The sequence below is a fragment of the Oncorhynchus kisutch genome, linkage group LG10, assembly GCF_002021735.2.
Source record: "Oncorhynchus kisutch isolate 150728-3 linkage group LG10, Okis_V2, whole genome shotgun sequence".
Taxonomy (NCBI): domain Eukaryota; kingdom Metazoa; phylum Chordata; class Actinopteri; order Salmoniformes; family Salmonidae; genus Oncorhynchus; species Oncorhynchus kisutch.
This window is the reverse complement of record NC_034183.2, coordinates 61739750-61760625: the sequence shown is the minus strand read 5'-3', so window position 1 is coordinate 61760625 and position 20876 is coordinate 61739750. Positions and strand designations below refer to the sequence as shown.

At 41.3% G+C, this 20876-nt stretch overlaps 3 protein-coding genes and 1 non-coding gene across 6 annotated transcripts; 1 reads left to right on the top strand and 3 right to left on the bottom strand.

Moving 5' to 3' along the window:
- Positions 1-4435: 4435 nt before the first annotated feature.
- Positions 4436-8869, top strand: LOC109893515 (sphingosine 1-phosphate receptor 1). The gene is made up of 2 exons (XM_020486761.2): positions 4436-4614; positions 5918-8869. Exon 2 carries the CDS (start codon positions 6188-6190, stop codon positions 7388-7390), a length of 1203 nt encoding a protein of 400 aa, XP_020342350.2. The 5' UTR covers positions 4436-4614; positions 5918-6187; the 3' UTR covers positions 7391-8869.
- A 1416-nt stretch (positions 8870-10285) lies between these two features.
- On the bottom strand, positions 10286-12414 carry LOC109893514 (kinetochore protein Spc24). 3 transcript variants are annotated; one of them, XM_020486760.2, is made up of 6 exons: positions 12274-12414; positions 11893-12037; positions 11646-11790; positions 10920-11024; positions 10704-10780; positions 10286-10575 (listed from the first exon to the last, which is right to left on the bottom strand). In XM_020486760.2, exons 2-6 carry the CDS (start codon positions 12029-12031, stop codon positions 10469-10471), a joined length of 573 nt encoding a protein of 190 aa, XP_020342349.1. In that variant the 5' UTR covers positions 12032-12037; positions 12274-12414; the 3' UTR covers positions 10286-10468. The 3 variants fall into 3 exon arrangements, with proteins under 3 accessions (XP_020342349.1, XP_020342346.1, XP_020342348.1); XM_020486757.2 differs by having other exon boundaries at positions 11893-12056; positions 12274-12382; XM_020486759.2 differs by having other exon boundaries at positions 11893-12095; positions 12274-12366.
- Positions 12415-12434: 20 nt separating this feature from the next.
- Positions 12435-19285, bottom strand: LOC109893513 (protein KRI1 homolog). The gene is made up of 19 exons (XM_020486756.2): positions 19064-19285; positions 18655-18725; positions 18380-18485; positions 18161-18263; positions 18014-18071; positions 17876-17925; positions 17653-17743; positions 17474-17551; positions 17285-17391; positions 17008-17140; positions 16817-16912; positions 16539-16709; positions 16370-16445; positions 16148-16275; positions 15839-15992; positions 15587-15717; positions 14014-14078; positions 13819-13914; positions 12435-13741 (listed from the first exon to the last, which is right to left on the bottom strand). The coding sequence occupies exons 1-19, from the start codon at positions 19146-19148 to the stop codon at positions 13240-13242; spliced, it is 2301 nt and encodes a 766-aa protein (XP_020342345.1). The 5' UTR covers positions 19149-19285; the 3' UTR covers positions 12435-13239.
- LOC116376040 (Z30 small nucleolar RNA) lies at positions 15275-15372 on the bottom strand. Its single transcript, XR_004211436.1, has one exon. It is a non-coding gene; the product is annotated as a Z30 small nucleolar RNA (small nucleolar RNA).
- Positions 19286-20876: the final 1591 nt, after the last annotated feature.

Sequence of the window (20876 nt, the reverse complement as noted above, 5' to 3'; positions counted from 1 at the left end):
AAGCCACCCAACTCAACAACTTCCAAATGAAAAAAACAGTCACTCCCTCAACCTACTGTACATCTGAAATATGACACCTTGCATATAACTAAGAGAGAAATAGAGAAGAGAGAAGAACGAGTGCAAACACTTTCTGCTCATGTGGATCTTATGGCTTGCATCTGTATGTTTTGTGTGCATCTGTATGCATCTGTATGCGCTGTATGTTCTGTGATGAATCCTGCCAAAAAGATAGTGTGGAACAAGTAAGGGAGCAAGGGAACGGGGATAGATGAGAAGACATGTCCTTTTGAGTTCAACCAGTCATCCAGATGAAATATCGTTTAACCCCTCACTTTCATCCTCTGTTCTGTTGACCCTGTGAAGTGAAGGGTTCAACGTTGAATCAGAGGATGAGGATATCTAACAAGCTCTTGATTGGATAAACACACTAAAGAAACGCTGTTCTAAGCAGTGGGAAGGTGTGAGTGCTTTTCTCATGACCTTTTCAGGGTCCTTCATACAGTATGTATGACAGGCTCTGTGTTATTTTCAGGGTCCTTCATACAGTATGTATGACAGGCTCTGTGTTATTTTCAGGGTTCTTCATACAGTATGTATGACAGGCTCTGTGTTATTTTCAGGGTCCTTCATACAGTATGTATGACAGGCTCTGTGTTATTTGCAGGGTCCTTCATACAGTATGTATGACAGGCTCTGTGTTATTTTCAGGGTCCTTCATACAGTATGTATGACAGGCTCTGTGTTATTTTCAGGGTCCTTCATACAGTATGTATGACAGGCTCTGTGTTATTTTCAGGGTCCTTCATACAGTATGTATGACAGGCTCTGTGTTATTTGCAGGGTCCTTCATACAGTATGTATGACAGGCTCTGTGTTATTTTCAGGGTCCTTCATACAGTATGTATGACAGGCTCTGTGTTATTTTCAGGGTCCTTCATACAGTATGTATGACAGGCTCTGTGTTATTTTCAGGGTCCTTCATACAGTATGTATGACAGGCTCTGTGTTATTTGCAGGGTCCTTCATACAGTATGTAGGACAGGCTCTGTGTTATTTTGACTGAGGTGAGAATATTATTCTGAGGTGAGAATGTTGCTCATCAACTGGATTAGCGCTGAAATGCTGCAGCCAAAGGAAGTTGTCATAGTCTCAGAATGTAATGCTACACTGAGGTGTGATTGGCTTTCTCACATCCCACAATGGCCGAAATAGTAATGCATATCTTTTCAGCAGAGAAATGACTCTGTATCATTATGAAACAAGCAGAATTGTCAGACTGATCAACAGGGTCCCTCTCTTTTTGGGGGTTTCTGGCTCATCAATCAAGACATGACAGCCGTACTGGCAACGTGCCTTCCCTAAAAGGACAACAACACACAGAGCACACAAACAACATATACATTAAAAGCTTATCTTTTCTCCCATTGAGTTCCACATTACAAGACCAACGTCACAGAAATATATCATCCAAATCCAAAGCACTTCATGCATGTACTATACTCCCTAGGGGTGATGGGCGACTAATGAAGAGTACAGACACAAGACCTGAATGAGAATAATGGGGGACTGAGTAGATTCCTACTGTGGGAAGCAGCTGGGCTGAGTCGGGTGTCATTCTGTCTACTCTTTGTGTGTTAATGAGGGTGATATGGTGAGATAGTGTCACAGCAGGAGGCTAACTGCCACTCGGGTGACAGGCCCATGGAGAGGATCACCTCCTGAGCAAGCAGCCACTGGGTGGGCCTTAGTCCAGGGGACAACTGAGACAGGCAGGACAAGTCAGGGTTTACCACCAGTTCTCTACTGCAGGGCCAACTGGAAATTAATGGGGGCAAGAAAATAAATAGTTTAACTCCAGAGAAGCAGCTGACGTGAGAAGTATGCCTCCTCAACAGTTAAATAAAACAGCCTTACAGAGAAAAATGTCTTAAATAGATTTGGCCTCTAGAAGCTGATGGAACATGTCAGAGGAATGGAACCCAATCGACTAAAAACGAGTCTCAAGTCTCATGCAGTAACAAAAACAATGTATGTGTGTTTGGTAAACAATGATTTGTTTACAGCGTATTATGAGTCCTCTTGTAACTGGAAATGAGTAAGGTGGCAAAGGACAGTGTGTTCAACGTCAAGCTGGAATGCACTGTGTCAGTGTCGAATCCGTCTTACTATGACTTCATAGGTGTTTCTCAAGGAAATCCCTCTCCCTTCTAGGCACAATGAGATGGCTTCCTGTTTAGAGAAAGTAGGATCCCGCCACTCAGCCACCCACCATCCCTTTACGTCATTTCCACATACTAATGTAGTACTTTATCATAACTGCACAAAGTGCACATATTGCTGTATTTCCATCATCCTCCTCATCCTCAGAAACATGTGCGGTTATGAGGAAGGTCTGCATACTCTATACGCATTGAGGTGGGGGACTGACAGAGTGTGTTGTCCAAATCATGAAAAAATAACCATGGCCCACGTTTTCATTCAGAATGTGAGTAAAGATAAGAAGTAAACCAATAAAACTGACAGTCTTTAAAAATTAAGTATCATTGTAGGAAGTGTAGCCTGGTCTCATATACTAGATGTAACATAGTAAATGTAAATCTGGGCCCTCAAAATATTCTGAACAAAAAAAAACGCACATGTAACAATTTCAAAGATTTTACTGACATTTAGTTCATATAAGGAAATCAGTGAATTGAAATAAATTAATTAGGCCCTAATCTATGGATTTCACATGATTGGGCAGGGGCACAGCCATGGGTGGGCCTGGGAGGGCATAGGCCCACCTACTTGGGAGCCAGGCCCACCCGCTGGGGAGCCAGGCCTAGCCAATCATTATGAGTTTTTAACCCACAAAAGGGCTTTATTACAGACAGAAATACTCCTCAGTTTCATCAGCTGTCCGGGTGGCTGGTCTCAGTTGATCCCGCAGGTGAAGGAACCGGATTGGAGGGTCCTGGGCTGGCATGGTTACATGTGGTCTGCAGTTGTGAGGCCGGTTGGACGTTGTGCCAAATTCTCTAAAACAACATTGGAGGCGGCTTACGGTAGGGAAATTAACATTCTCTGGCAACAGCTCGAGTGGACATTCCTGCAGTCCGCATGCCAATTGCACGCTCCCTCAAAACTTGAGACATCTGTGGCATTGTGTTGTGTGACAAAATTGCATATTTTAGAGTGGCCTCTTATTGACCCAGGACAAGGAGCACCTGTGTAATGATCATGCTGTTTAATCAGCTTCTTGATATGCCACACCTGTCAGGTAGATGGATTATCTTGGCAAATGAGAAATGCTCACTAACAGGGATGTAAACAAATTTGTGCACAACATTTGAGAGAAATAAGCTTTTTGTGCGTATGGTACATTTCTGGGATGTTTTATTTCAGCTCATGAAACGTGGGACCAACACTTGACATAGTATATATGATATGTTACGTTTGGTATGGTTACATGAGACAGAATGTTACTTAAGGCAAAACTAAAGGAGGGAAAGGGAAAGGGGGGTACCTGGTCAGTTGTACAACTGAATGCCTTCAACTGAAATGTGTCTTCCGCATTTAACCCAACCCCTCTTAATCAGTGATTGGTCGAGCATGTAACGTGAACGTCTTGCAACCCAAACGTTGCGTGTTCAAATCTCATCATGGAAAACTTGTGCATTTTAGTTAATTTGCAACTTTTCAACTACTTGCCACTTTTCAACTACTTTGCAACTACTTAGCATGTTAGCTAACCCTTCCCCTAACCCTGACCTTAACCCTTTTAGCTAACCCTTCACCTAACCCTAACCGTAACCCTTTTAGTTAACCCTTCCCCTAACCCTAACCTTAACCCTTAACCTAAACCTTAACCCTAACCCTAACCCCTAGCTAACATTAGCCAGGTAGCTAAGGTTAACGTTAGCCTCCTAGCCCCCTAGATAACATTAGCCACTACAAATTGTAATTCATAACATATCATACAATTAGCAAATTCGTAACATATTGTACAAATTGAAAATGTATAACATATCATACAAATTGTAATTCGGAACACATAATACGAAATGGATGATAAACATCCACAAATTAATACAATCCATACGAAACGTAACATATCATACTAAATGGAGTGTGATGTATTTATGTACAGAATCATGTGAAATGCTCTGAGACCAGGTTGGGAAGTAGTATAGTGATCCATTTTACAACCACAGATCAAAACAGATCAGATGGCATTGACCTAGAAAGAATGCACCTTTATACCTTACAGCATGCGCCTCTGCCTGTAGCCAAAACAGATAATAAATGCCTCGCATCATAAATGCCTCACACATCCCTAAAATAATTGTCATCCAGAGAGTAATGCTATTTCATCGCCAAACCAGCTCGGGCAATGTATTTACCTACAGTTATTGCGACTTCAGAAGCCAAGTAAAGGAGAGGTAGAGAGGAAGGCTGAGCGTTGGAGGGCAGAGTCCAGCCCAGCCCACTTCAAGTCGAGTCTCGCACCAGTCTATTTTCTCCCATCACAATCTGTCACGTCTGATCATCAGTCAGAGCGTACTGTATTCAAACGCAAGACAACTGCGCTAAATAAGAACACGTTCTCAGGCAAAGCTAAACTTCTAAAAGGTATGTTTTTGTAGTTATACTTGTGTAATAGCCTACTTATATTTGTACTGGGTATTATTCGTTTTTATAAATATTTGAATGATACTTGTTTGGTATTTATTTATTCAACAGATATTATGGTGTTTTAGACAGTTGATCGAAATTCTATAATTTGATGGCATATAATAACTAGGCTAAAGCAAGGACAGGTTTATTTGTCTTATATTTGAGAAAAACAGCAATGTTGGGGAAAATCCAGATATTTAGCTTCACAATTTTGATACAAGCCTGTAGCCTATACTTGCCCGCTGACAAGTTGATGACAACAGATTTCAGTGTTGTCTTGTTCTTTTTCAGAAATAATACAAACTTGAATAACTAATAATTATTTAAAAAACGTAACTTAATTCATACATTTGCATGCCCAATCCATAATAATTTTTAAGTAGTGTTTTATCATATGCTATGTTTCAAACAGATGGGCAACAGTGCCTCAAATACAATTTAATACAATTGTATTTGCACATGCTTCATAAACAACAGGTGTAAGCTAACACTCAAATGCTTACTTACTGGTCCTTTTCCAACAATGCAGAGTTAAAGATGAATGAATTAGAAATAGTGGGACAAGGAATAAATACACAGTGCATAACGATAATGAGTAAAAATAACATGGCTATTCAGGGAGTACCTGTACCTGAGTCGATGTGCAAGGGTACAAGGTAATTGACGTAGCTGTGTATATATAGGTATGGGTAAAGTGACTGGACAACAGGATAGATAACAGACAGCAAGAGATTTAGTGCATACAAAAAGTGTTTGTGTGTGTGTTGAGGTATGCATGTGTGTGTTGGGGTGTCAGTGGAATTATATGTGTATGTATGTGAGTGTATGTGAGTGTGCCTACATTTCTGTTCATGTGTGCATCAAGATAATTAATCAAAGTTGACAGGCAGAATGATAGTTTTGCCCCCCAAAAATAAAACTGAGCTGGAAGATAAAGATACATGTGCTAAAGATCCATATGAATTAGTGACATAAATGACCAAGTTTCTCCAGGACAAAACACTAATATTGGGAATTCTGTTATTAATATTTTCAATTGCACCTTAGCTTGGTAATTTCTCATGTGTAAGGCACCTGTGGAGTAATGTCTTTGCTAGTTTTATACTCCAAAACATTCTATCAGAATTTGAACAAAGACAGGTACTGTTGATTACAAGATTAATGAGGAATGTACGCCCCCCCTTTTCTTTACATGTGTGTGTTGTTACAGATAAATATGCTATTATACTGTATTTCAATACTGTTATTTTGTTTCCAGGTTTCTTGCTTGTCTGAGCCATCCAGTGGATTGTCCAGGCATTGCACAGTTTTGGATAATGCTATCATATTGAAGATTATCATTACCATCCATTCTAATACTAAATACAAAAAACTGGACTGATCAGAAACAACATTCAAAGATAGATTTCCTAAGGAATGTACATTCCCCACTTCCAACATACTGAATTATGGACTGCCTAAGAACTATGTGACGCAGAGTGGAAAGCATCTTGTCAGCTAAAAAGAAAGCAACATTCCCAGAATACCAATGGAAGCATCGCATGCTGCTTACGCTGCTGTTGCTGCCCCCACTGTGGTTCCCATGTCCCACTCGGCAGGGTACCTGCTCCGGATGTTCCACGAGTACCAGAGCAATGCTGTCATCAGAGAACACTACAACTACACAGGCAAACTGAAGGAGAACAAGTACAAGGATGGACTAAAGCCAGAGGCCATAGCCTTCCTGCTGATCTGCTTGCTCATAGTGCTGGAGAATGCTGTGGTGCTGTTGGCCATCTGGAAGAATAAGAAATTCCATCTGCCCATGTACTATCTGTTAGGCAACCTAACACTCTCAGACCTGCTAGCAGGCTTCACCTACATGGTGAACATTGTGACTTCAGGGGCCAACACTTTAAAGATGACCCCTGTGCTGTGGTTCCTGAGGGAGGGGGGGGTCTTCATAACGCTGGCTGCCTCCGTCATCAGCCTCCTGGCCATCGCCATTGAGCGCCACGTCACCATGGTGAGGATGAAGCCCTACCAGGGGGCCAAGCGAGGCCGGATGTTTGCCCTGATCGGGGCCAGCTGGGTTCTGTCAGTGTTCCTGGGGGTGCTGCCCGTCCTGGGTTGGAACTGTATGGGCCGTCTAGACCAGTGCTCCACTGTCCTGCCGCTCTTTGCCAAAAGCTACATCCTCTTCTTCATCACCGTGTTCACCGCTGTGCTGCTGGCCATCGTGGTGCTTTATGTGCGCATCTTCCACACTGTCAAGTCCAACACAAAGCACCTGGGCTCTGGCTCGCAGCGCAAAGGCCTGGCCCGCAAGTCCCAGAAGTACATGGCCCTGCTGAAGACCGTCACCATCGTGCTGGGTGTCTTCATCGTCTGCTGGCTGCCTCTCTTCATCCTCCTCTTGCTGGACTTCTGCTGCCCGGCACGGAGCTGCCAGGTGCTCTTCAAGGCGGACTACTTCCTGGGCATCGCCATGATCAACTCTCTCCTCAATCCCATCATCTATACCCTGACCAGTAAGGACATGAGGAGGGCCATCCTGAGGCTGCTGTGTCGACGCTGCCTCCTCACCAAGGATGGCCAGGTGAAGAAGATAGGGATGTCCTTTCTGGAGTGCAGTACCAGTAAGACTGAGGCACCCTCCCATAGGCTGGAGGGCCTGGAGATCACAGTCTCTTCTGCCAACTTCACCCCTTCCACTATTAAAGCCATCTACCCCAGGATGTCAAAGACATGACTTGTCCATGATGGCCCAATGTGACTCAGCAGTAATAATGGATCCAATTACAGTAAGAGCAGAGTTCTGGAGACCCCCTTGACTGGACCACTCTTCGGCACCATCTTACAGCTGTGAGACTACTACATGTTATGTATGGGTTGTAAATGGAACTACAAGCAGAGAGGAAGTAATACTCTTCCTCTCACCTCAATGGTAGAGAACGTCAGCGGAACCCACCATTGTCCTATGTTTTGCCTTCCTCCCCTGGTCTGGCATTTTCTTCCTTGACAGATAAGCTGGAGGTTTCCACTTAAAGACTGGTCGGGCTATTGTAAGGAAGTCAAACCTCAGTCACAGTGTTAGAGAAATAAATACCTTGTTGGTTTTTAGTCTTCGGCGCCAAGCATTTAATGGATTAATATGCTGTTCTCATACTGTGAAAATCATTTGCTCGTATGCTGAGATACAATATATCTTTCATACGTTAACAATCTTCCATAAATCCAAACTGCAGAAAAGAAAAACCCTCCTGAAGGAATGGATTCATGTTTTTAGCAGTATTTTGAATTCACCATTGACCGGTGTGTAAAGAGAACCACTCAACCAGCAGCTGTGAAATTAACATTATTCATGTTTTTTATTATACAAACATTGAAACACATTCAGTACATTTTATTTTGAGTCATACACATAAAGTATACATTTGAGTCATGCTAAGGCTCATCCTTATGTTCTCTCTCCAGAAAATACATAATACAAACATAATGACATGTAATTAAAACACCCCAAAACTGCTGCCAGAACCATGGCATTTTTGTCATCTGATCTCAGGTCTGCTGGAATTCTGGGTAGAGGTCCCCAGACCAACATTAGAGACTTGGTGGCTTTGACACAAAGGGAATGTCACGTTGATGCCCCTTCTGGTTTGCACATCTTTGGAGGTCTCTAAAACACACGTAGCAGCAGACATGATTGTGAGCAATTAAAAGGACAGATTAGGCTTATTGACTGGCTCTGGTCTTGTGGACTCACAAGTATGGAAAACATATTGAACACAGCCTGTTCACAAAAACAATAGCCTTCAGAACTTTCCTGAACAAGCTGGAGAATATCCCTCTCATGCAATGAAGAGTTATGTCTATCTTCTCTAAACAGTGGTTAATAGACATTTGTAAAGAAAAACCACAAATGCTTGGGGTTCCATGTATAAAATTCCATTGTGACAAGCAGTGATGTTTGAAAAACAAGCAAGCAATTCAAAATCTGTTTTCACATTGTATATAAATGTACAAATGAAAATATTTATATTTCTGTCTTACTGTACTATACAGTATATTGTGTAAATAAAATGAACTATAGTTTATTTTGTTTATTCTGAACTAAACTTAATTTATGAGGCCACTGCCAATTCAAACAATAAATAAATGTATGTGAACAATATCTACAAAAACAGTATTTTTGGTCATTGTTTTGCAAAATAAACATCCTTACAAATAACATTTAATCTAGTTATTTCCTCTCAACATATATTTGTGAAGCCAGAGGCCTCATGTGTGAGAATATGAAAGTGTAGTGTCAATGTGGTGAGTGCGATGTTTCAGAACTTTCACAGGAAACATACTGTCCCATCATCCACCAGTTATAAATGGCTTTGACCTATATAGTCATCACATACCATATACTTCAACACTGATAAGCAAATGTCAACTTAATTCAATTGAGAAGACGGAACAGTCTACAAAATATACATATACACAAAGGTGTACTTTCCCACTATAGAGCAGAGACAGATGCCAAAGAAACAATGTAGTGTATATCAAAATAAAATGTAAATGTCTGATCGATGCTGAAGTTATGAAAGTAAACACACAAGCACACACGACAAACCCCCCACTTAACCCACAGTGCACCAAATCCATACCAGAAGCAACCACCCAAGAAGAAGACATGCGCTTGTGGCAACACATAGAGAAGGCAGCAGTCATTGGGGACAATATACTTGACGCCCCATTTCCAGGAAGATTATAAACAACCACCAGCAGACGAGGTTACACGAGTTGAGATACAAACGAAACCTGACCCCCGCCCTGTATCAAATCAACTACTCACCACATGCTACACTGGCAGAAACCTACCTAAGCATTGACAAAAAATATGACTCATTTACAAAACGTGTGGGACATGCGATGAAGAGTAATGGTAAGATTTCCATAAATTGTGTGAGCAAAAAAAACACCCTTTTCCATTCAAGACTAGAAACAAGTCCCCTCCACCATAAATGGTTTAACTTACTTTGTCAACACGGACTTTTGCAAAAGTGGGTCAAGTTTGGGGTGGCCACAAATTTAATAAATAGTTGCTCTAAAATGAGATAAATCTCCACAATAACTCATGTCAGGCTTTCTGCCCTGCCAAAAATTGTTATCCCTTGGGCTTTTAGACTCACAGATGTTCATTAGGAAAATGTAATGGGTAGACAACTAATAACAGCAACACATTATTACTGCAGCAGTTACAATTATCTTTTCATTCAACCAAAACCTCAGAAACACTAGTCAATTGTGCATCCTCCTTGCCCCTCCATGGAGGAATAGCATTTTCCATGAAGAACAGTTACCATTCCAGAAAATCTTGCAAAAAAAAGTTTTTATTTGTATTGCTGCAATGCAGTACAGAATACTGTCTGTTGCATAAGCACACCTTCACATTGGACATTTATTGCATTAAAAAGGTGATCAGCACCCAACTTTTCAATGCAGTAATTTCAGTAGCATATTAAAAAGCAGTGGGATTGCAATGACCTATTGGCAGAAAATGGTCTTTATAAAAATCATAATGACTATGGTGAAAGTAGATACAAATAAAAGCTAGGGTTATAGGTTACTACCCAAATAAGTATTCTAGGAAATGTGATGCTTAGAAAAACTGCTTTATTCAATATAACAAAATGTAATACAAGTCAATACCAACAATAAGGAATACAATCTTATTATAAAACAATTACAACATTACAACACACAACACATAAACAACAGACAATCCAACCACAGGACAAACAAGTACTGGAGAGATATGGCAACTTTCCTTTGATCTCTTCTACCATTCAGTGCTGACAAAGTTCCACAGCTCATCACTGACTGAACACCGAGACCGCACAGAGGAGTCTATGTTGATTGGTGTGGCCAGGTCAGCTCCATAGTGCACTGCAAGAGATTAAAGTACACTCAAACGTTAGTTAAACGCAACCAAGACCCACATCAACCAGCCATTAAGTTCCACAGTTGTGACTTGTCAAAGGGTGATGGAAAAATAGTTATGCAGTGACAAATACCTCCTCTCAGAATGTGTGGCTCAGTGTCATACTCCCACTTGATCCTGGTCACTTTGTGGTACAACTGGGCCACGTATCTGCAGAATTAACAGTTTGTCAAGTTGCACCATGCTGTTCATGATGTGAGATCAATGCTCACCGACTATCATGGTTTAGTGTGGTGGGCTAGTGTGGTGTTGGGAATGATTATTTCAGTATGCTGTTAGTCCTACTCACATGGCTGATGGGATGACTTCTGTAGTGTCATCATCAACCTCCTGCTGCAGGGTCTGCAGCTCCTGCTCCGAGTCACGCAGACTCTCTAGCTCCCTCTGCAGGAACCTGAGGAACAGGTCAAGGAAACCAACACGGGGAGAATCTCAATTGGTGCTGTTCGACTCCACTCTTCCTCAACTCCATCCTCTCCTACTCAACTCCAACCTCTCCTTGCCTGATTTTGAAAAAGGTCAAAGGGAATCGAGGAGCGGAGGCAAGGAAACAAATGCGCTTGTATTAAATAAGAATCCTTGTCCACTAGTATGTCATCAGGCAAATTATATTTACAGGGGTGGAGTCCCAAAATAAGTGTAATGTGATAAAAAGATTTAGCTAGTAGATCAAATTTGCATAGATTTTTTCAAATGTGTGCATGCATTTATTTTTCAAGAAAACAGCTGATTCAAAGGGGTTGTAGCAGATTTGAACACACTTCCACACTAGTCACCAGGAGGATCCTCTGCATGCTCACTGTATGGCATATAAACTGAAGTCTCAAAATACTTTCATCAATGGATGGCAGCCTGGTCAGCCTGCAGCAATGGACAAGCTCTGGGTAGAATGTGACTGCTCCCTATATGTATTATCTGGGCAACACAGCGTTCATGTGCACGTTAGAGAGCACCAATTGCAGTACATTTAGAGCTTGTTCTGTGTAGAGACAGAGCATGACTGGGTGAAGGATACTGTAGTTCTGAGTCCATGTTCTGGCTCCTTGCTGTACACTGCTGCAGCTCCTGCTCCAGACTGTCCAGCTCCCGCTCTGCCTGGCTCTTCTGCCCCTCCATGTCCAGCAGCTTCTGGCTCGCCTCATCTTCACACTGAACTACACCTGAGGACAATGGCGAGCAAGATTAGGCTACATATGTTGACGGAATGGAAAGAAAGTAAGTTATCATATGACAGGATCTACAACTTGATTATTTTTCTTTACCGTTTAACACCAGTGTGATGGTTTTCTTCACGTCCAAGTGTCGCTCAAAGAAACACTGCTGTTTTTCTCTCACTTTTCTTAATTCATCGTCAGCTTTGCTGCTTTTCAGTATTTTGACCATCGACTCTCCCGTGTCCATAACATCCTGAAGCATGGTGACACGTCTTTTGTGGAATATTTTAGTAGAAATAAATAAGAGCAGACTAACTGGTGAATCATCAATACCACTCAAAATTGTTTGCTGCCTACGGTCAACAAAATCCAATGCTATGTCTAACTAACGTTAGCTGCAGAGGCTCTTGCTTGAAAACAGCAACTACTATTACTAATATCTTAATTAGATACGTTTAGAAAGGTATACAATAACAAGCATTGCCTTACCGTGTTTGCCGAATATACAGTTCACTGACAGTTTTGCTTCACTTCAGTCGTTTCCGTAATTCAAAGTTGTCCTGCGAACGCGCGCGCTTACATGAGGTGCCAGCGAAAGTGCCTGACGGAATTGTTCTTTGTTCCTAAACCAAAAACTAAATTACAGGAGAAACTGTAAAATATTTATTAACATACACAATATAACAATAAGTAGATGCCTACAATTGAAAATATACAATTAATAGAAAGCACCAAAAATATCCAGCGTTCTGATTGGCTAGATCCACATGGGGGCGCCAATGTCAAGAGATTGCATTATTTATTTTACCTTTTTCGATTACTGTACCACCAACTGAATTTTGCACTGCCCAGAGGACCCCCTCGTGTTCATTTTACCAGTAGGCCTATGGTATATTCTTCTCAAGTACCCCTGGTTGAGAACCAATGATTTATAGTATACTGTAATAAAACAGGCAGGGAGCAGGTCGACTGTGCCGCAAAAGCATGCTCGTGCGGCAGACTCGATTTCCGCGCTTATAAACCAACGGGTCGTTACAATACATACTCTCTTTAATGGAACTGCGGTTGTGTTGTGAGAGGTAGGTTCACTGTGCCTCCAGAGGTTATTTCTACACAACATTTGTACATTTTAGAGAGCCATTTTCTTCTCAAGAACAACAATTGGAGTACACAAAATGTCCTACAATTGTATTACAGTTTGCAAAATACAGTTAAGTAAATCACAATTGTTCCAAGAGTTGTTCAAGTTGATCTGATAGTTTTCAGGAATAAAATACAAAATCTACAATTCTAAGCGGCACTCAGAAAAATAGCTGGAATGGCAACTATCAGTGCCAATGCTATTGTAAGCTCATTCAACTTTGATTTATTAGGAACTATGCTGTTCTCTGGTCCATTTATATTGTGCAGTTTGTCACTTTACCAACCATTCACAAAAATATAAGGGGACATAAATTATAATGGTGCCGTTCTCTCCCTTACTCCTTGATCCCCAGTCTTCGCTTGAGCCTTTCGTTTCTGCCTGCCAAGCTGCCTGAAGTGCAGTCTCTTGGGATTCAGCCCATAGGCCTTCAGTCTCTGTCCGCTGAACTCTCGCCCACCCATTTTCACCCTGAAGGGCCCCTTCCCCGACATGAGGCGGCTTCCTGGGTGCCTGTTTTTCTTCTTGGGCAATTGTGTCCTTTCAGTCCTTGTGTTGGCAGTCTCCTGAGTGGTAGCAACTTTTTCCTGCTCCAGTTTCAACTTCTTGGATTTGGGTACCAGGAACTCCTCTTCGTGGTCTCCTGCCTCTCTCAGTGCCTGGACTACCACCCCCTCCCCAGAGTCCAATGTAGAGCTTTGCTGACTGGGTCCAGCCTCATCATCATCCTCCAGATCCTTGTCATCCTTCTCTGCATTCTTTATCCTGTCTCTTCTCTTCTTACCCACGTTGGTCTTGCCCTCTGCTTTGTCCTCCCTGCAAGGAAATATATAATATAATTCAGTTTTCTTAGAGAACATATTCTGCCAATCTGCACATGGTAGAATACTCACTCAGCATAGAAAGAGTTCAAGACTTCTATCTTTTTCTTCACATTTTGTCCTTTGATTTTGTAGTTCTGCAAATCACTCATCTCCTCCTTGTCAGACCTGAAAAAGTGATTGAAGAATTTTTTTTATCTGAAAGGCCATTTTCCCCATAGACAGCTGATTAGTAAATGCCTACTGTTTTGAGACCAGGTTCAGTACCTGAACATGCAGGTCTTCTTTAGCGAGGCCCAGCGGTTCAGCTCTTTCTCATCTGCTCCCAGGATCTGAGGAGGGAAGAACAAGTTACTTTCTGTAATATTCATACAGCCACTTTAATCTGTCTGGGGTAGGGGGCAGTATTTTGACGTCCGGATGAAAAGCGTGCTCAAAGTAAACTACCTGTTACGCAGGCCCAGAAGCTAGGATATGCATACAATTGGTTGATTTAGATAGAAACTTTAGTGTTTTCTAAAACTGTTAAAATCATGTCTGTGAGTATAACAGAACTGATATGGCAGGCAAAATCCTGAGGACAAACCATCCCAAAAAAAAAGATTTCAGCTTACCACTATTTTCAATGGCTAGTACTATAATTATAAGCCCAAGTCCTCCCGCATTGCAGTTCCTAGTGCTTCCACTAGATGTCAACAGTCTTTAGAAAGAGTTTCAGGCTGGTTTTTGGAAAAATGACCCAGAAATTGTAGTTTTTCTAGGTGGCTCCCATTTTGGCTGTAGTGTTTCCAAGCTCGTGGAGGAAAGCGCGTCCTTTCTTATTTTTCTCCGGCAATGAACATACTATTCTCCGTCTTAATTTTTTTTAGTTTATTTGCGTATTAGGATACCTAAGGTTTGATTATAAATGTTGTTTGACTTGTTTGGAAAAGTTTATTAGTAGCGTTTGGGATTCATTTTGTATGCATTTTAATGGAGGGAAACAGTAGATTATTGACTGAAGCGCGCCGGGTAAACTGAGTTTTTATGGATATGAAGGACATTATCGAACAAAAGGACCATTTGTGATGTAACTGGGACCTTTTGGAATCCCAACAGAAGAAGATCAAAGGCATTTTTTTTATATTGCTATTTATGACTTTCGTGTCGCACCTGTCTGGTTGAAATATGTTTTTCATGTGTTTGTATGCGGGGTGCTGTCCTCAGATAATCGCATGGTTTGCTTTCGCCGTAAAGCCTTTTTGAAATCTGACAAGGCGGCTGGATTAGCAAGAAGTTCAGCTTTATTTTGATGTATAACACATTTTCAAGAAAGTAAAATATTTGAATTTAGAATTTCTCGCTCTGCAATTTCACTGGATGTTGGGCAGGTGGGACACTACCATCCCACATACCCGTAAGAAAAACAAAGACGCGAAATCCACAGAAATGACTTTAAACCTAATTTATGCAGATAAGGCTCCAAAGCAAGTTGATATCTCAGTGAATACAAGCATTTCCCTTTCTATCATTCTCTCCTCATCCTTGTCTGCTCAGAGAGAAGATTAACTGAAGTCATGCCCTGGTCAGAGCCTTCCCCGGAGGGTGGCAATACCAGGTCAGTCACATCTCAGCTCATCAGTGCAGGACTCAGGGTCTGTACAGTGCAACACTATAGCACAACCCAGGGTTCGGGGGTCAATTATATTTAAATTCCAGACAACTAAAAAAGTTAACCAAACTAAAAAACAATTCTAATTGAAAAGCATGGGGAAAAAAGTTAGAATTTTAGTGTACTTCCTGAATTGACTTGAACCCAACCCTGAGACAACCTATTAGGAACTAGAGCTCCCAGTCTCACCTCATCAGTGGACAGGCCAAAGTCATTGGCCAGGACCTGCCTGTAGCGAAACCTGCAGGGGATGTCGTCTATGATGTCCTCATAGTCCAGCTTATAGTACTCGTCCAGGTACTGCTCAAAGGACTTCTCCTCTGAAACACAAAGGATGGATGCATGAAAGAGCATTCAGTCTATCTATAGTACATCAAACAGAATCGAAAAGGTTATGGAAAATAACCTAAGATTCATGGTGCTGAACCTCCTGAGACTTACGGGGGTCAAACACGGGCTTGTTTTGGGTAATGACCTCAGCAAAATGAGACTTCTTTCTCTTCTTTCCCATCAGCGGGGCATCCACCTTCATCTTCTCCTTTTTCTTCTGCTTCTTGGAGGTGCTTGGCTGACTGGGATCATAGTCTGCATCCATCTGGTCAAGTAAGAGTTCAGATGAGTGAGTCACATACAATCTCAAAGGCCTGACTATCTCCATCAACGACACTTATTTCTGACTAGCCGCCAATAAATGTGTTTCTGAAGGTCTGCAGGCAATGCTGAAGTGATGATCATATTAGAGGAACTCACAATAAAGTCTGGATCTTCACAGTTTGGCTGGTCATACTCTTCTCCTTCATGCTCTTCTTCCTCCCCTTCTTCACCACCATATTCATTTTCTCCACCCTCTCCTGTCCATGTGTCCCAGTTCCAGTGTTCTGCAGGACAGAGAAAGCTACCTTATTACAATGCCACCGATTCTAAAGTATTCAATTCTACTTGAGATAATAAAATCAGTAACAAGTGACTTACCACCCTCTAGCTCTTCAACTTCAAACTGGGGCTTCTCCCCCTCTTCCTCTCCATAATATTCATCACCAAAGAATTTCTGGAAGAAGAAAAGAATACAGGGAGAGACAATAAGAGGAGTGTATTTTTTATTTACAATCCGTCTCTCTTCTTGAGGTGTGTGAGTGGTCACCTGCATGAGCTGGTCATGCTGCTGGGGGTCAAAGTCTCCCTCCAGGTCCACCTGACTGAAGGCCAGCTGCTCGTTGCCTGTCAGCTCCTGCAGCCGCCGCAGTTTCTGCATGATCTCATTACGCTTCAGGTTCTTCAGCTGCTTCAGCTGCTCGTGCTTCTGCTCCTTCTCCTGCAGGGGCCAGAAGAGTGACAGGTCAGTTTGTTGGGAGGGTGAGATAAATGAGGAAGGGATGGTATGATGTATAAGATGAACTAAAAGAGAGAGCGTCTACGGACCTTTTTCTTCCTATCCTTCACTTCCTCCCTTTTGAGCTTCCTGCGCTCGTCTTTGGAGCGGACAGAGGTGGCAATGGTACGGGGGTAAGTCTTGATCTGTAAGGAACAATAAGATACTATATGAGACCAAGGTACATACACTACACCATACAAACAAACATGTGCATGTAGAGACAGACGGGAAAGTCCACCTTCTGTGCATCAGGCTCCTCAAAGCGGAAGTTGTAGTGTCTTTCAAAGTCCTCCTGGCGCTCCAAGAACGACTCCCCATCCTCTTCTGAGTCCTCCACGTCATCATTCACCACTTCGTCATAGCTGGGGATCCTGCACACAGCCATGGCAGATTAGTACACAGTCAGAGCGGTGCTGAGCACTGCTCTACGATTACAATTGAAAGCATACATGGACAAAAAAAAAATAATGAAAAATGTATAAACACATAAAATAACTTATGTAAATAACTGTTACCTGTCCACGTCATCTTTCTCCATGTAGCCCTTATTCAGGACAAAATCCCTAAGGAAACACTCCTTCTCATCCAGCTCGGGGTCGTTCCAATAGTCCCTCAGGTATTTCTGTCTCAACACACAGCACATATTTCAGTCACAGCAGGTCATTACATAGCTCTCTCTTGCCGTCTATTCCAACATCACTCACCATGTCCTGCACCTCTTCTGGGCCCCCCAGCTCTGCCTGGCCTTTCAGCCAGTCCACATAATCCTCTTCCTCTTTATCCTGTCGGGTAGAAAGATAACAGTTTAGAAAAATAGAATGTTCATCTCTGCAGTGCTTTATACTGTAAGATAAGACAAAGTCAGGTCTGTGGGAACCGGTACCTTCTCTTCCTGTGTTTTGGTCCTCCTCTTCAGCAGCTGAAAGTCCTCCTCACTGCACTCCTCATCACTGTCCTGTATGAACTTACGGAAGCTGGAGGAAGCATGATACAGTGTTTATGTTCCAAAAACAGTTATAAAAGACTAAAAACAAGGGTGTATTAACACAAATAAAAAAAACTTCTTTTGGAAAAAAGGACAGTGATTGAGAGAATTTAACCCTTACCTCTCTTTCAATTCTCTCTGCTCCTGGATGTAACTTGGAGATCCAGCTCTCTGTCAAAGAAAGCAAAGGCAAACAAATAACTTCTCGTGACATACCTCCATGTAAATGTGTCATAACATACAATGTATCATAACATGCCTCTCTCCTCTTTGCAGCCTCTTCATCATCACTCTCCTCCTCCTCATCCTCATATTTACTGGGAATGAGACAAATTGTTATTGTCAAACCATTTGCCCAAAATGAGATATAAAGATATGCACAGTAGGACATCTGCAGCTCACTCACCCTCCCCTTTCCAAGATAACTTTTCGCTCATAGTCTTTCAGATACATTGGCTTCTCTGTTTTATTTGAAGTTGAAGGCTGGGCATCGTCCCCAATGGATACATCTGATTAATAATGAAACATTGGGTGGTGAAAGACTCCTCTTAAACAAACAAACACATAATCAACGTGTCATACTGTAATCAGTTGCAGCAACAAGACACGCTGACTGATGACATACCTTCCACTGTGTAGAACGTTGTATCAGTCTGATAGATCTTAGGATCTTTCTTCTTCAGCAGAGACAATGTTCTGTAGAAGTCCCTTTCAACTTTGGGGTCAAATTCCTAAGAAGACACACATTAGTCTGCATTGAAATTACAAACATACAGGTCAAGGACGCAAAAGGTAGTGCCAAAAACACTGACAAACCATAAACTGAACACCATGGCAGTGTTGGTATTGTGAACTTGAAACGATATAGCTAGCCAAATTAGATACAGTAATAGTACTTACCACCTCGCTATCACCATCTGACTCTGAACCAGACTCACTCTCGTCAGCTTGGTCGCCATATTTGTCTTTCACTGAAATAAATCAATGATGAACATGACAAGCCATCCCGTGTGGTGCACGCATTCCGCCAGGAAAACAAGTCAGAACTAAATTGCTATCTAGCTGGACATGCTAGCTACCTAGTTATAATAACCAAAAATGTAACGATGACTAAGTTCACTTCTGAACGTATAAGTATATAAAGGTAAGTTAAGTATATATACGTTAAATAAGTTACAGAATAAGATAAATTTCAAATGGGATCAAAAGTTAGCAAGCAAGTTGAAAAGGATAACTTTAGCTAACATGAGCTAAAGGGCTGGCTTGCTAGCCATCTAGCTAGCTAACAAGCTTGGGAAGTCACACTTACGCCTTTGTAACTCTTCTTTTTGTCTATATTTGTCATATTTCTCTGCAAACTTTGAATTAATCTTGAAATCCGATTTGCCTGACATGGTTACATGTGAACTGGATACTATTTATCGGGAAAAGAATTCAGTGAAATCTGTTCATGATGCTAACATCCACAGCAGCATGTATAGAACTACCACGTGGTTTCCTGAGGGGAGAGTCAGAGTTCCAAACTACGATCAACCAATCATAGGTTTAGAAAATATGTACGTTTTATCAACAAATATATTTGTTGCCAATATAAAAATGATTTTTTGTATATATAAAAAATCACAAAATACATATTGATTTGCAAATATTTCTTAGAAATATTCATATTAAGGGTCCTAGTTTGAGAGCATTGATGGCCTTTGCCTTTTGCTTTAGTAAGAATATTCGTATAATTTATGTTGAGTAATAATCTCCAACCTAGTAGCAATGTGTTTGTCAGATACAATGCGAATATACTCTGTAGCTATCTAATGTTTTTGTGTTGTCTGTGTGTAGTATGGTGCAGTAGCCCATCACAATGTTTTTGGAATGAGACTCAGTAGCACAGCTGGAGGCCCTCTAGTACAAATTGTCAATATGTATAGGCCCCTATGTACCATGCTGGTCCATCCCTATGTTTTTTTTAAAGATCATAAGGTGACCAGACAGTGAAAGTACAGGAGATAATGTCTACTGGGAGAATAGTTTACACAAGACTTATGAATGTATTTTAGAAACAGTAATGGAATTCATTATTCCAATTATCTGACTGAATAGGTCAAAGACACCAGTTTACTCACCCTGTTTTCAATTGCAATTATTGAGACAACTATTCTTTTTATATACTTCATCAATATAATGTTCTGTTTTTGTCTAGTTGGACGATTTAGGCCTATGCCCAAATTCTCTCAGTATATTCTGTTTGTCACCTCAACATTCCTGTGGGTCTGACCTCTCTGAATTGGGCTTTACTCGGATCCTTTCAAACAACAACCTAGTATATGGTCTTACATGGCATCAATTATCACCCATGTTCTCTTTGCTGTTTGCTCTTTGTACTCAGCTACTCTGAGTCAGTCTTCATCTCTCTGGGCCCCACAATAAAACATCAGTTATGTTCACATTGCAATTCTTTGCCAATCTATGTAGCTTATCACCACTGTCAAACGAGTCTGTCAAATAATAACACATCCCACCTAAAGCAAATAATAGTGCCTGAGATAAAGATACTATTTCTGGAATAATTCATGACTTTAAGTAGCTTCATTCACCTCGTTCCCTGTGTCATGTCTTGAATAGTCGACCAGGTATTGGAGGGCTCTAGGGAGTAAGGTTGCAGTGGGATTCAGATAGGAGGAAGGTGTTTATTTGAGGTCGGAGGTGATAGCCAAGGGACAGCAATATAACTGGGTCGTTTCACGAAATGAGTGCCTTTTGTTGTTTTAAGTAGAAATTGTGCACCAATGTTTAATTTTTAAAGCTTGTTATATTTATTGAAGTGCTCTTTAATGTAGACCACATAGATAATTAAATAAATCTGATTTTTTTATGTAAATGAAGACAACATTCTGTATTTTGACAAGTTCCTCGGTGCACCCTCTGTGACCTTCACCATCATTGTAAAGCCCCAGTTATTTTGCAGCTTTGACAATGTCATTTCTGAAGATCAATATATATTTAATGTGATTAGCGATTCATTTTAAGGTAAGAAAAACCCGAATTGTCCCTCATTTTAAGGTCAACACTATTACATGAACTGAACTCTTGTTTTAATATGGTGAAACTATTACGTAACATCTAAT